Here is a 16,694-nt window from a genome sequence, read left to right on the forward strand (position 1 = left end):
GAATCGCCACTTCGAATTACTGTCAATAGTTGGCGTCTCTGACGGACCTGTCGTCTAACTGACGTGTCATACAAAACTAATTCTTCCGTGTGATTGTGAAAAGTACATATATTGCATTTGAAATCGTTCTTTGTTTTTTCGTAAAAAAAACGTCGTTTATTTTAAGAAAAGTCTTGGTTAAATTTAATTACATATTGCGAAAGCTTCTTATTCATTTTGATCTGCCAATCTATTTACCTACATTCACTTTGTTGGTTTTGACAAAACCTCAAACTTTACCGTTATTCGAGGATTTAATTTGAAGTTTTCAATATTTTAAAATTCTCAAGACAAAATTTACAGATTTGATTGACTGTGAAAATAATTCTGTGTCGTTTTATGAAGTTCATTAAAATGTTGGGAAGACGACAAGCTCACATAGGTCCACGAAGTCAATCAAATGTGCGACGAACTACCTCAGGTGCAAACCGCATTGATTTATTTCATGGGTAATTCGGATATGGAAGTTGATCAGCGTTATGCTCATAATCAACATAATCATACATTGAAGCGAGACATTGGGTGGTATGAATAAAACTGAGTAGATACTCATATTTGAAGTACGAAGTACCTACTTCATTATTTATTACTGTTATATACCTGAGCATCTACTCTATGTACTGAGTACCTACTGGGAAACATTGTATCTCCCCGGACACAAACTGAACATCTACGCGTTTTGCGAGCATTTAATCTAGATGTGAGCATAGGCGTGGCAAATAACTGAGCTGTCTGTAAGGTAGCTTAGAAAACCAGTAGGATCGTTATAAGAGTGAATTTTAACTAAACATGGTGACTTTCATGAATGTGAAACGTCGTCAAAAGGTGCATTCAGTTTGAAAAACACATTAGGAGCAGGAATATCGAAAACTTTTCAGGTAATTAACTTTTATTTATTCATAAATTGTGCAGTGCATTTTTTCTAACACTGGCCATAGAGATTCCCATCACAAGGTGTCTACCCCATACTAACTTATATTTTGGTGACTCGATTTTTGCCTTGATGGTTGAACACTGTCACTGTTGTCCTTTTTTGTTGTATCGAGATGCTACTTGAGCATCAACTGTTACTTACTGAAGTATTAGTATCATCTAGAAAAACTAGAAATATTTTGATTTGATATTCGAGTAGATACTTCGTATTTCGAGTATGAGCATCTACTGAGTTTTATTTATATCAACCATTGTCAAAAAATTGATCGAACGTTGTTTCGACAGAACTTCCTTCGCACCAAAAGTATAATGAAACATATTCAGCATTTTCGAGTTGAGTCTTTTCTTCACAGTATTTTGTGATGACCTAATCAACATTTACTATCAACACGTAGATATACCACCTTGGATTGGTGCAGTGTAATACTAAAAATAACTGTATTGTATTCCCAAAATTATCTGCGAAAATCGAGTGAGCCATTCCATCAATTTTTTGGGGGGAATAAATAAATATTCTTAACAATTTACCATGCTTACAATAACTTTAAAACGTCTGCAAGATCTCAAAGTATTCATTTTTGCAACTCTTGAGTTATTCACTAAAATAAATTGACTGATCCATATATTTTTTTGAGTCACTGTAAAAGCAAATCTGAAAAATATGAATGCAGTGATAAATTACGAAAATATACTGATGATATTTTCCACATTTTAGATAGGATTTATTCGGCAAAATCTTGAGATGACGTCTTTAAGTTTTTGGGTTTGATAAACAGATATATTTTGATTGAAAACCCACCATGTCAAACAGTAACTTCAAAACGTCTGCAATATTTCAAAATTCAGTTTCTTGATTCAATCAATAAAATAAATTGACTCAGTGATTAATTTTTTTGAGACACCCCCTATAAGCAAAACTAAAAAATATGAATGGAATGATAAATCACAAGTATAGTCTCATCCTATTTTGGACATTTTAGATAGGATTCATTTGGCAAAATTTTGGGCTGACGTCATCAATTTTTTTGAGGGGATAAGTAAATATATTTTGAATACAAATTTATTATGCTTATCATATGTTTAAAACATCTGCAAGATTTCAAAGCATTCGATTTTGCAGATTCAAAATTAAATTGTAGGTGAAACGGAGTTCACGGGGTCAGCTAGTACAATATATATCTGTTTTGTCTAATATATATACTGAGTGTCCACCGTTGGTTTACAAGTAGGTTTTTGTTTATTCATATAAATAAAATATTTTTTGTACGAGCAGAATATAAACACACTTGTTTAGTGTTAATGTATTGAACAAACAATACATTATCAGAAAATTTGAAACGGGTTTGGGAGTAATCAAAGAAAAGTTGAGTTCTTTTCTGGCTAAACCGAAAGCGTAAGCATTTATGTTTTCCCTGTTATTAAGAGTTTTGAAAAAATGTACTTAATCATTAATTATTGTCAAGTTACAGCTTCAAAAACAGCTTTAACATACTATTTCAATATTTTTAAAGATGTTTTGTAATTTGACATAAATCTTGGCTTTTCCTTTATAATTATAAAAGTATTAAAAATTAAACATTATTATAAATGATCTTTTCAGTGTTGTACAAAATTTAATTTAAAATTTGTCTTTAAATAAATTTGACTAATCTGTATCTTGTTTTCTTAATTTCTCGTTATATTTACTTTCTCAATAGTGGAAGAGAAGTGTCTGGCGAGTCATTTTCATGTATCTGTGTTGTTGGCATTCCACAATTCGTAGAAAACGAAAATGCATTATTTTGTTTATCTTTCGCTCTTTATCAGTTGTCCTGTCACTCTATGTTGGAACCTCTTGGACCTTCAAAATTACCAGAGCGATTACTTGTAAATCCATTTCTCTTTAGGGTTGGTGACGTAGCAAAGAATTATTACCAAATATATCTTTCATGTTTTCATATATTTTAGGATCTATTCAGGATATGTATAAAGCAGGCTTGATATAGACTGCAATATTGACTATGCTGTAGTGATATTCAATAGTTTGTACTTACACAAAACACTGACCAAGAAGAATTCCGTAAAGCAGGAAATTAATACAAATGTATACATATTTTAAAACAAAAGTGCTAATACACATACTAATAAAACAAGTGAACTTAATTTGAAGACGTCATTATTAAAAAAAATATTTCCAAAATATTATAAGGAAAAAGTAATACTTATTTACGATCTGTGTATCGAAATGTGAAATTTTAGGATACGTGATGGAAGTTAAGAAAATCCGTGGAGTAAATAACTACATCAGAAATATTCAGATTGGCTTGCTCTAACCCAAAAACAGTTTCTAAAAATCTTGTTTTAATTAGAAAATCTTAGCATTCTATTCGTTATATTTGTCATACAATTTGGTTTTCTTATATCAGTTGCACTTCTTCTGCAACACTTTTTACTGCCAAAAACAGTTTTTAAATAGGAAAACATCAGATAAACTAAGAACTAAAGATGTAATAACTTACTGAATTAAATTTTTCATAAATCACAACTGTCCGATTTTTTGTAAGTATTGTTGTTTCCTGAAAACGTCAAATTAAAAAAAAATCATTGGAAAATTTCTTGAATTTGAAACAAGAATCTTGAACTACAGATCTTGTTATTACTCCTACTTGTAGTCTTACCTTATTATTAGTCTCAAACGTCAAATGTAAAAAACCTAAGCGTTAATTTTTAAAATTAGATGATGGCGACAATGATAATATGTTACATTAGGTATATGCAAAAGTGTTGCATGATTTCAAAATAATAGTTTTAATAAATGCTTTAAAAACAATCTGTTTTTTTATGATTTATAAGTATTTTAAGTAGTTATTTTCTAGGACACGACGTATCTCATTATTTATCTACTAGTAATAGTTATAAGTTAATTAGGAGTAATTGTTAATTTTAGACCCAAGTTAAGTAAAATAAGTGTTCATGAAGTAGATGTGGTTTGTTGAATTAATACTAGAAAACATCCAGCCATTTTAAGGTGTTATGTACATGATACATGTACGTGTATGTTGGTACGCCTATCCTACATTCTGCAAATTCAGTAATTTGACCTTGACTTTAGCAGTTGATTTATCCCCACTCTTTTTAATCCCGTAACTATTTTTATCACGATCACGAATGTGTACAAAACAAAATGATGTACGAACCGTTTACAGTGTAACCTCGTTTTTGCGTGCTAAATCCTTTTTTATACAATTATTTAAAATTATTTCAATATATTTTTAAGTAGCTAGGAATATAAATTACGTGAGGTCTCAAAATTTTTATTTTGATATCACATTAGCAAATTATTTTTGTCTATTTATTCCATTTAGTAGCGATACGTGTTTAGTATTACATGTAGTAAGTAATATGTTATAACCCATCAATATACTGCATAAAGAGAGAGAGAGACACTTTGTATGGAATTTCCAGTGAAATCCTTGTGTTGGTTTGCATTCTGAAAATTTATACAACGGAAATCCCATTGTAGTATATTTATAATAAATTTTCTTAAAATTTTGCAGAACTCGTAGCTAAACGTGTTGTGGAAATGGCGCACAAATCACAATGGTAAGTTAATCGATATTTTGGTAATTGTCTGACAGCGTTTAAGCCAAAAATACTCAATCGAAATCAGTTCGGTAATGATATATAGTAGATTTTACCCTGTTTAACATACATTTCTGTGCACATAATCTTTGGTTATGTGTTACTGCATAGTGTCATCGATGAGAAACACCCAATATACTTAATTTCACAAATGCACCGGATTTATTTTAATACCCTAAAGTAATATAATTCAGTTTCCGAAAATTTTAAATTTAGAGTAAACAATTTTTATTGGTTCTCATAAGATTCAAGATTTACAGAATTTGCGGTAACTTATAAAAATAAGCAATGTATGTTGTATATATGTTACGGTTAAAGTGAATACTCGGCTAGTTTCCAAACTATCTGGTTGTATGCAAACTAACCAAGTCGCTAGTTATTATAGACGAAAAACTATTTTCTCTTACATTAGCAGGGTTTCTTGGTTAATTTGTAAACTGCCCAGCTAGTTTATAAACCACCGTACAAGTTTGGATAATTTACATACTTTTTTTAAAGTACATAAATTAACCGAAATAATTGGTTAGTTTACAAACCAGCCACTTTGTTCTGGTTAAAATAAGAACTTTTTGTCTAGTACGATAAAATAACCAATGAATTGTATCATATTTTAGGCAGTTAGTATGCAAACAGACAGTTGTTTTAGTGTTCAATGCAGGCAATGATACAATTCATTGGTTATTTTATCGTACTAGAGAAAAAGTTCTTATTTTAACCGGAACAAAGTGGCTGGTTTGTAAACTAACAAATTATTTCGGTTAATTTATGTACTTTAAAAAAAGTATGTAAATCATCCAAACTTGTACGGTAGTTTATAAACTAGCTGGGCAGTTTACAAATTAACCAAGAAACCCTGCTAATGTAAGAGAAAATAGTTTTTCGTCTATAATAACTAGCGACTTGGTTAGTTTGCATAACAACCAGTTAGTTTGGAAACTAGCCGAGTATTCACTTTAACCGTAACATATATATTTAAGACTCCTGCTGACGTTATAAAATTGCAGACTTTATTTCAGTATTATTTGACACAAAGAAAACGCAGTTTTGAAGACGTAGCGCATTGTCAAAATTTAGTTGTAAATCTAATATGTATTCTATATGATTAAAACATTTATTTTTCTAATCAACATTCTTATTTATTAAAAACTTTTCATTAGTTTAGTAAAAAGTAGTACAGAATATACCTACCATCACGAGACATTTCTTTTTTATTTTTTAGGACAATAATAAATGGTGTTTGGATAAAATTTACCACGAAAATTTATCATAACAACAATAAGAGCATCGTGCGTTAATTATTATGCAACGTTTACGAATTTTTTTTATTTGTTTAAGGCCTGAGAAGGTTCCAGTTTTGCCGGACTGGTGCGACTTCCACTCGGCGTCACCTACAAAGAGAATTATTTTTATTGGAATCATGCGTACAACAATAGCACTAATTTCCTTCGGTCTTTGTGTTGCATTTCTTGCAGTATATGATTCTTCATCTGGTAAGCAAAAACACTTCCTTTAAAATACTGAGTACATAATCATTTTTTTTTTATTTTAGGTGTACAAATTCTTTTAGGCATCATTATCGCCCTCAATCTACTTCATGTTTTCGTTACAATTTATTTCATTTATGTGGGACGACCGGTAAGTAATATTTTAAAGACTTTGTATATGTATCTGCGTGAATATTTAACAGTCTTTTTTAGGGCAATCCGCGGATAATAAAAGGGTGGTTTATTACTGATATGGTAATCACTGGTCTTTACATTCTGTTGATAATAATTCTACTGTGTACTATACCAGCAGAACGATTGCACATTTTTTTGGGAATAAAATTAATTGTATTATCGCGTATGTGTACCTACCATTAATCAGGTTTCAAATTTTTCTGGTTGATATTAATATTATTATTAATATTATAGATTATTTGCATATTAATGAGAGAAAACAAAATATGCAGAGGTATTTTAAACAAACGGCCCTTCCTTCATTCATGTATTTTAACAATGCTACCGACATCAATAATCACACAAAAACCTATGTTGACTTTTTAAATACCTTTTGTATGCAGAGCTTCTGTTTCAGGTTATCACTGTTCAGTTATTCAGATAAATTGCGAAATATTTGTTTGTAACAACGACGTGATATTATGAGTTAAAATGCTGACAAAAGTATTGTTAATAACATTAGTAGAAGAATTTTAAATTAAAATCAAGTTTATATTATTGACCAGAAAGATTTGAAACAAATTGTGAAACAAAAATCTATTCTTTTTAATTTTTAGTGTTGCTGTGCTTCAGATATACCAGAAATTACATATACTTTCTGGAGAAACCTATCCCAGTCTACATATAATCGTATTTGTAGTATTTATTTAAACAGCAGCAGGGTATTTGTACATAGCTAAAGGTTTTCGTTACGTACATTGGAACAAAAATAGGAGTAATAAATATATTATAATATTTTGATGTTGAAGCTAATAAGATAGTATACATTTATAAACTGCAGCAGATGTGGTAAAAACATTTTTTGTACTTTTTTGTACGACTATCGCTTTTTCGATCATTTACCGTACAGGTTTCCATAGCAGTAAGTTCAGTTTACGGGTTGCTACGACTAACAACGAAGAGGCGAACGGTACGCAAATTACTTACTGTTCAGCTGAACGGTAAGTAATCGTGTATTCAAGATTTTTTTTATTTTAAATTCCATGCTTGATATTTTAAGCAAATAAGTCACTCACTAATAGTCGCGGAAAGAAAATTAACTCGCTTCGCTCCGTCTCCAAACTTTTGTCTTCGACCAGTAAACACCCCTTAGCGTTCCAGATAATGTAAAGTAATGTGTAACTTATTACCACGAGGTCAATAGATATTTAACACAATGTTTAAATACCATTTAGTGGATGCTTACTTAAAAAATAATTAAGATGTTATTCTTAAGATAATGTTATATATGATGTATATAATAAACGAAAGTGTTCAAAATTTATTTGATATTCGATGAGTTGTGGTACTAAAACAAATTACCAGAAAAAACTTAGTGACTGTTTTCTCTACATTTATTTAATAGATTTTGAATGCTGCCTCTCGAAAGTCTTCAAATATAGTCGAGAATCCTCCCTTAAGTAATTTTAAGAAAGCGCTAGATACCTAGGTCATCGCATATGTTAACCAATAGAAGTCTATACACAAAACTGCAAAAATTATTTTTTGAGGGTTGTACAATATTTAAGTATTTGGATAACTAATTCTAAAAATAATGTATGTTGTCATTAACAGCGAAAAACTGTTTTGTGCACGAATTGATATCGTTTTTTTCAAGTTAAAAAGAAAAAAACATCCACAAATTTATATCTTGGATTTATTTATAGCTATATTTTGTATTTTAAGCCAAAATACCTTGGTAAACTTTTTCATATCACAAATTTGATCAAATTCGGCCGATTTCAATTAATTAAATTCGGTTCTATTGTTTTCATCAAATGAAATGATTTAACCATTCTCTATACTAAAATTTAAGTTCCTAGAATAAAGGAAATTCTACTACCACTGTCAACACAATTTAGTTAAGTGCGCCCATTACAAAATTATCACCTATTATTGAGTTTGGTACAAACCTTCACTTTGCATTAAAAACATCGAGATTCAAAGATCGATTACACTACCACACTTTTAATCGATGTTACTAGAAATGTACTCTATTTTCTGTGTCTACAGATACAGGAAGGATATGCTTCAATGAGGGCAATATTTAAAATCGAGTGACATATCAGGGACAAAATTGTCTCATTCTATCTATTTTGTTTATACATTTTTTGTTTATTGCTTTTTTTAATAATCGTAGAGAAATAATTTTTAAATTTTGACATACATTACATTAATTTGGTTTAAACATTCTATATAAAAATAAAGCCGTTTTGAGTTATATACCTACCTTAACCTAGCTTGCCACACTTCTGTAAAGATGAATAAAAACATGTAAGTTCCACCTTCTTTTTGTAAAAAAAGAGTTTCATATTGTTGATTCTTCAAAGAAATATTTTTTGTGAAACAATTCTATTCGAGTAATTTAACACCAAAAACTAAAATACCTACTTCGGTAAATGTTAAATAGATCACCGTTTTAACAAAAACACAACCAGAATTTAAAGAAACCCTCACGTTAAGATTTAATTTCCACGAATAGCTTGGAAGACGCTGTGTGCGCAAGAAATACTAATGTATGGAGGAGACTGAACTGTAATTAGTCTGTCTGTCTGTCGTTCGTCTGTTTGTCTGTCTGTCTATCGTCTGTCTGTCGTCTGTTTGTAGCCTGTGTAGATATTTATTAAGCAAATAATCTCCGAAACTACTGAACTGATATGGGTATTTTAGTAATATCGTATAGATGGTAAAACCCTTACCAAAAATTGGTCACCTCCGCAAATAATTTGATAACATCACCAAAACTTTACGTGGTAAATATTGTTTAGATGTTATAAAATAGCATACTCCAGCACTTGTGGTTTATGAATCCATTTTGATTTTTTATTCTAGGCATCCAAATTTTCGCAAAAAATCAAAATTCAGCTAAGATGACCCATTAATGTTTGTAAAATAGGCAACCTAAAATACCGATTCCACCTGAATCTGGATTACAAAAAGTTTGCTAAGCGTATAGCAGTGTCAGTGTTGACGTTGGTCAGTATCAGAAAAACGCCTATGCATTCAATAACGAGAAAACCGACATGATCCTTAGTTATGGACCCGTTATGGAGAATGACACAAAAAAGCTAGGCGTACAGCACAATTGTATGCCCGAAGATACCCTGAGCGTGTGGCCCCAACACCCAAAATTTTCAAGAGGCTAGAAAATTCGTTGCGTAAGAAAGTGGCCTGCTAACAAAAGGAAACGGAACCAGACTGCGACTAGCTTGGAAAATTAAGTATAACTTCTTGCACAAGTTAATGAGAATCTTCATATGGGAGTTATGGGACAAATTACTATTGCTAGACAAATAAATAAATTTCATCCTAACCCCTCTAACCATCTGCACCTGGAGCATGCCCTTCGACCCACAAACCAACCACAAAGATTGGAATTTTATAAATTTATATGAAACCAAATGCAAATTAATCCCAATTTTATTGAGTGTGTTTTGTTCAGTGATGAAGCCAAAGTCAGCAATTTATTACAGTTGCATGACAGCCTTAAATTTATTAAATGTGTTTCGTTCACCTACCAGGCAATAAAAAACCACAATTTACTCACCAAAATCTCTTTTAGATTCGGCAAACATGTCGGTTTTCTCGTTATTATCGTAAGAATGCATAGGCATTTTTCTGACTCTTTGATACAATTCAGTTTTGAAACATTTTTTATAATCCAGGCTCAAGTGGAATCGGTATTATGGGTTGCCTACTTTAAAAACACAAATAGGTCATCTTAGCTGAATAACCCTGTATAAGAGGAACGCTGAGCAGCGGCCCATTACCCCAGTTGGTTAGGACGTCGTATTAATAAGGCAAGAGTCGCAGATTCAATTCCCTCATCAGTCACTTTTTTTACACTTAATATTATAATTTTTTTTTTAATTGATATTTTTATTGTACTTTAAAGACGAAAGAAGTTCTGTCTAACTAATAACGGTAGGTAATTTTTTATGTCCCGAATGTATAAACTAGCGAACTTTTCAATAAATATATACAAACACTTAAGTAAGCCCCGTGGCGTATTGAAATCATTTTTATTTACAATCTGTCAGTAATGTAAAACTTTCAAACTTTTTAAAAGTTTGGAAGTGAGTTATTACATACTTCATTTCAATGTCAAGGGTGGAAAGTGACATATGTCACTTATCTGTCACTTTCCACCCAAGAGATGGAAGTGAATGTCACTTTCGATCCTAAAACGTTACGTAAATATGTGTAATTAATGGTAGATGGAAATCAGCGATCATAAGTATATGTAAAGAGACCCTGTGGTCAAGACTTCGCAACTTTTTGATTGGTGCCCCATTTGAATTTCACATCATTATCACCGGCCATTACATACTACTATGTATATATATTAGATTTTATATCAACGGCATCAACAATCAGCGGTTACACAATTTTGCCAGTTACATCTTTTTTGCAGTACTTCATATGACATTAATCAAAAATATCTAGTAACAACAAATTAATAAAAAATAGATAAAATAAAAATTAAAGGTCTCTAATATAACATTCTTAAGATCCAGTAGTTTTCCTAAATGTACGTGTTGTTATTTCCTGAAAATGTCAAATCTAAAAATATTCACTAGCAAAGTTTGTTGTAAGGAATTTGAAATAAAAATTTTGGGCTACATATCTTGTTAACACTCCTACAGTATAGTATACCTTATCATCCCAAATGTCAAATGTGAAGTGCAATGTACCACATGATTGAAAAAACTTCCTCTACTGAGCCATAAATTTAATTTTTTCAAAAACTGTAGTGACAGTACTTTTTCCATTGAAATTACCTGGCAATTTGATATTTATATTGTCAGTGTAATAACAAAAATACTTAAGACAGTACATACTGTTTTGATTGTCTATAGTTATTACTGAAATGGAGTCAAGCACGAAAAGGGTGAGTGTTCTCAACATTCTAATATAAAATACAACACATTTATTATTATTATTATTATTAGTTTTGCGTTCGGGCAGAGGCCTAGCCTGTTATGCCCGCGCTACCTAACTACCTACCTAACAAACGCATCCAATTAATTTTATCCATTATAATTATCAAATTTAATTTTGAAATTTGTCACTGTATCAGCTTCAACAATACTGGCTGGTAAGGCGTTCCACGTCTCGAAAACTCTATTGGAAATAAAATGTTGCCTCACTGTGGAGCGGAATTTATCCTTCACTAGTTTAAAACAATGCCCTCTAGTTCTACTAAGTGTATTCAGGGGAAACAAATGCCTGATGGGTGATTGCGGATCTTTAAGCGCCCGAAAAGTTAAAATTAGGTCACCTCTCTTACGCCGATTGGAAAGCGTTGGAAGACCCATCATTACAAGTCTGTCAGCATACTGCGGCCGAATTCTACCAAATGGAATTCTTGTGGCCCTTCTTTGCACAGATTCTAATAGCTCTATATCCCGTTGAAGAATCGGAGACCAGATGTAATTGGCAAACTCAAGAACTGGCCTGACATAACTCTTATAGAGCTTGCTAATGACAGATATATGACTTCTCGCAAATGCTCTCCCCAACAAATACACCATTTTGTTCGCCTTTCTAATAGTACTCAAGACATGTTCAGACCAAGAAAGAGTGGACGTGACATGAATTATGCGAGTAATTTCCCATAACCTCAATAACGAATAGTTGTGACTGTGCAGATTTTGCCAACACATTTAAAAATATATATATATTTCCCTGGCTCACTAGAAGAAGTTTTTTTCAATAATATGGTAATGGTAATTTTTAAAATTAGAACAGACACAAATATTAAATATCGCGACGCTCGAAAATCAATTTCTTTTTTAATATTTTAGCAAACTAGTGTTTTTAAACTGTAATTAGTTATGTATTGTACAATCGCGGCCATTGAAAAATGTATCGTTTTTTTTTAACATTATACATAATAGCAATTTGAATGTACGCTCCTGATTTCAAAAACGGATAGTGTCTTTAATTAAACCCCAAAATGTTTTAAATTTGGAATTGTGTGTCAAACCAAATGGTTCAGATTTCTATGCCCGCGACTATACACATCAAACGCCAACAAGTATTAAATAATCTTCTAAGAGAGTTTATCCTGTAGTATGTATGATATGTTAGGAGTGAGAGAGGTTCTATGTAAATGACTTTACAAATTTCTTTTTGATACAGTATCTGTTCATGGTAAACTTATATAAATTGCTTGAAGTTTATTAACTACATAGTACTTCTACATTTTAGTTAACCCAAAAGATGCATTTTTTTTTGTAGATTCCGATTAAGTTTTTTTATACCAATCACATTAATAAGATATTGGGTTGAGGGACGATTTCGAGATGTGAATTCATTACATGATGAGGTGAAATCTGAAATTCTGAACAAATATCATAAATGAACTTAATAGTTTCAAATTGTCCCGCTACGTCCTTGAGAAGTTAGAGAGGGTGGAGAGTACGAAAAGAAACTAGCGTAGTTGTAATTTCACTTTAGGTTTAGGTTAGTTTTGTCATTATCAACATAGTTGGAACAACGCGTCGAGAAATTTTATAATTTTGTATTTTCGGTGTTGTAGGGTAATAAACGTCATAATGTAGAAAATATTGTCAGAAACAGAAAATCTATGTATATCTTTCAGGACAAAATTATAACTGCAAAATTTTCAAAATATTGATGTGGTGGAAAAACTGCATTGGTAGAGGTATAAAGATACCTTAATAAAAAAAAAACACTTATTGATCAATGATTATTAATACATACCAATCTAACAATTACAGCCAAGTGCAATCTGCAAACTCACTTACCTTTACATATCAACTCTTTGTCAGTATGAAAGTAGACACATCTTATTGATCAATCGTCAGTACTTGAGAATTAAATCACTCTGTTCCCAGGTTCGTTAATAATATAACTATTATTAACGCACATCTCTACACCGCCTTCCTTTGTCTATGTCATGGTCCAGAGTCAACACTTTTATCGGCATCTTCTCCACTGCCACTAATGTTCCCTTTTTTCGACCAAAGCACGGTTCTGCCCAACCACTATACAGTCGGGGCCAGAAAATCTTCAACGTCAGTATTATTCCGCTGTCACAAAGTGTAAACAACCTTTACGTACTGTAACCTTATTTTTTTCAGTTTTGTGTGGACGCGACGTGATAAATTTTTTAAATTTTAAACGTCAAAGTAAGACACAGACTACATCAAAATTTTCACAATGATTTATTATTCGATCTCTCTATGATTTTGCGACAGAATTACTACATCAAACGCCTCTTCTAACCTCATTTATCTTATTTTCTTGGTTGTAGTTGCTTCCTGGATAAATAATCTTTACATAGAAACAGCTCTTTTCAGAACTTTAGTTGCGTAGGACTGAGTCGTGTGAAAATACTCGATTCAAGCGACTTGTGATGAATTCTGGGAAGAATTTTTCAGTAACATCGTCGATTGTGCCCATTTTTAAGACGAATTCCGGGAAGAATTTTCCAGTAATATCGTCGACTGTGCCAATTTTTACAACGATCTGTGACAAACTTCCGAGAAACATCGTGTCTACAAAAAAATGAGGAAAGTGACAAGTCGAAAGATAAGAGAACTCTAAAAAATATTGGAAATGTATCGAACGGATCCGTATAACATCTATGCGCAGCAAAAGCAATTATCGTATGGAGCTTGCCGGATATTGCGGAACAAATTTAGCACTGTTTCCGGTTCAAGTAATATGTGCATGTGCATTTGAAGCCGATTTTCCAGCTATGATTGACTATTGTCAGTGGTTTTTCGATACATTTGATTACCGATTGTTAGGAAACTTTTTTTGCACAAGAAACATGGTTTTATTTGAGTATTAATTCGCAAATTATGAGAATATGGAGTACAAAAAATCCCCACATTTATATTGAAACTTCCCTTCCTTCTCAAAAAATTGTTTGGGGTGCAAATAATCAAAAAAGGATCTTATGTTACTCGTTAAAGGTCATAGCAACAATAATCATGTAAGTAAATGACTGATTCAATGTGATCCTCTTCAAGATAACCTAACCACTGTTAAATATCAACAAGAAATTTTGTCAGATTTTATACGACAAATTCACGACGATGTAATGGACGTAGGCTATTTTCAACAAGACCTGGCTACACTGTATTCAGCTGCAAACAAAGTAATAATGTTACGGGAATTAATCGAAATACAAAGAATGTCTGGCCCCCGAGATCTTCTAATCTTGTCCTTGCAGACTTTTTTTGTAGTTTTGTTTAAAAACATAAACAATAATGTAAAAATGCTGAAATTTCTGATCGATTGAACAAAGAGCTCATTTAGGCTTATAACAAACTGGCAACATTTTCAACACTGACTGTAATTTAATTTTGTTTTTCTACTCATTAAGGTTGAAGTTTGTCATTTTCCCATCGCTGGCAGTGGATGAAATTTCATTTCACCCTCTAGTGGAAAAATACTCGGCCGTCTACGATTTTAACGGGTCGTCCAGCCTGAGCGTTTCGCAGCTAGCGAAACGTGTCGCGTATCGCCTGCACCGACCGCACCGTCCGCTTCGCGCGCTTCGAAAATCATGACGCCTAGGCTGGACGACCCGTTAGTGTTTGACGTTTAATACTGCTAGTTTACACAAGTGAAAACAATGAACATGAGTGAGACTGACGAAGTTTCTGAAGAAATTTTGAATGCTGCCAATGCGGCATTTTCGAATCTGATACCCGAAAAGTCTAAAAAGTTTTATGAGCTAACATACCGAAAATTGTTCTATTACAGTTAATGTATTTCAAAAATAAAATACCTACCATAAACAAACATTTATTTCCTAATTTCTTAGAAAAAATAGTATATGCAACTCGCGGATGAAGAAATTTCAACGGCTCGAGTTTCTTTTTCGCACTCGCTCGTTGCACTCGCTCGTGTGAAAAAATCACTCTCGCCGTTGAAATTCAACTTCATCCACTAGTTCCATAATGTACTATTATTTAATACAATTAATTAAACTTGTGGCAATTTTCTTTGTAACTTCAAGCATATTTTACTAAAACTGTTTTTAATATTTATCAATGTGGTGTAATCACCGTCATGCTAAAAGGATGACTTACAAATTATGTTACTCGCTGATATTTAATATAATAGAGGAGAACTGTGTATTCCAAACAAAACTATTGACTTTTTTTAAGATTTTGAAAAACTATTTGAGTGTTTCTTCATTCAATGAAGTTGTTTTATAAAAACTATATAAAACAAGACTATGGTTAAATTTTTAAACTGTTATCGAAAATTAAATAAAATGTGTGTGTCGAAGTTTAGCTATGGTCTTGCATTAGTCTACAGTTATCAATATCTTATCCCTAAGGATAGAATAATGTTTTTAAACATGTAATAAATATTATATTGATGTTTTGTGTGTTTTCCAGTAATTATCTCTGTATAATAGGCTACTACAACATGTGAACAGTTTTTCCGATATTTATACGTCGTTCTTTATTTAGTGTTTATAAAGCATGTTAATATTTTATTATCCTTAGATATATTATAAATACCTCTTATCGAAACTCATGAGTTAATTATTAATAACACGCATGTAACACATCATACAACATTGATAATTATTAATTTCGTTTTATTAAATAAATTACATTTGTACAGTATACACCTGTTAATAATTAATTTCAATTAAATAAGATAATGATGATGTACAGTAGTAACTGGCGTTATCACATGATGTTGGATAATTGGTTCATGGTAAGTATGGAGAACAGGAGCACTGTGAACATGATGTACGACGTGATGTTTAGAAGATCCAAAGTGCAAATGCAGTCCACGTTTACCTCGTGTTAGTGCAAAAGTATCACTAACAAATAATATAAGAACCACCAACGTAACAAACAGCTAAAAATGTGTAATAAATAAATGTTAGCATCAAAATTTAAATTAACGATTCCACTTACAATTAGCTTCATGGTATTTTGCAAACAGTTTAGACACTATTATTGACCCATGAATGTAAACTGGGCCAGAACACCATTTTAAATATACTTATATTGACTCGCCTGAACCAGATGTACTTGAACTCGATTACTAACAAATTTCAGATGGGGCAGGTCATGAAATTTGAACAGCTCTGAAGACTACCCTCTACTGCGGACAAACTGCATTTACGTATTTTAAAATTTTAGACTTAGCTGAAGGCTTTCCTATAAATAGTCTAGTTTTGTATTTACATAAATCGATATCTCAACGAAGAAGAATATTTACATGAGAGTTTTCTTTGTTGGTTTAGAGTTTACGCTGTAGTAAAATCACTTCATTAAAGTTTCCATATTGCCAGAACAAAATAGGTATTTGATACAATCGTTGTTTGTATCAACTTTCCAAGGTCTTAGTCATCATCCGTAACCCGAACCAATCAACAACCTACGTCCACAGGTG

At 31.9% G+C, this 16,694-nt stretch overlaps 1 protein-coding gene and 1 long non-coding RNA gene across 2 annotated transcripts; one reads left to right on the forward strand and one right to left on the reverse strand.

Annotated features, from left to right (window-relative positions):
• The first annotated feature begins 870 nt into the window (after positions 1 to 870).
• On the forward strand, positions 871 to 7,575 carry LOC135131262 (uncharacterized). Its single transcript, XM_064058926.1, has 6 exons — positions 871 to 917; positions 4,509 to 4,554; positions 5,929 to 6,083; positions 6,143 to 6,228; positions 6,291 to 6,435; positions 6,869 to 7,575. The coding sequence occupies exons 2-6, from the start codon at positions 4,535 to 4,537 to the stop codon at positions 6,937 to 6,939; spliced, it is 477 nt and encodes a 158-aa protein (XP_063914996.1). The 5' UTR covers positions 871 to 917; positions 4,509 to 4,534; the 3' UTR covers positions 6,940 to 7,575.
• An 8,293-nt stretch (positions 7,576 to 15,868) lies between these two features.
• On the reverse strand, positions 15,869 to 16,643 carry LOC135131292 (uncharacterized). Its single transcript, XR_010280907.1, has 2 exons — positions 16,214 to 16,643; positions 15,869 to 16,154 (listed from the first exon to the last, which is right to left on the reverse strand). It is a non-coding gene; the product is annotated as an uncharacterized LOC135131292 (long non-coding RNA).
• Positions 16,644 to 16,694: the final 51 nt, after the last annotated feature.

Source organism: Zophobas morio, unplaced genomic scaffold (assembly GCF_036711695.1).
Source record: "Zophobas morio isolate AGI-343-1 ecotype UQ-CSIRO unplaced genomic scaffold, CSIRO_AGI_Zmor_V1 ptg000002l, whole genome shotgun sequence".
NCBI lineage: Eukaryota > Metazoa > Arthropoda > Insecta > Coleoptera > Tenebrionidae > Zophobas > Zophobas morio.

What these genes read in the sequence shown, in the direction of transcription:
- LOC135131262 (XM_064058926.1), top strand. Translation starts at nt 4,535, where the DNA reads ATGGCGCACAAATCACAATG. An exon ending in ATGGCGCACAAATCACAATG is followed by an intron (nt 4,555 to 5,928) that starts GTAAGTTAATCG and finishes TATTTGTTTAAG; the next exon opens with GCCTGAGAAGGTTCCAGTTT. An exon ending in AGTATATGATTCTTCATCTG is followed by an intron (nt 6,084 to 6,142) that starts GTAAGCAAAAAC and finishes TTTTTATTTTAG; the next exon opens with GTGTACAAATTCTTTTAGGC.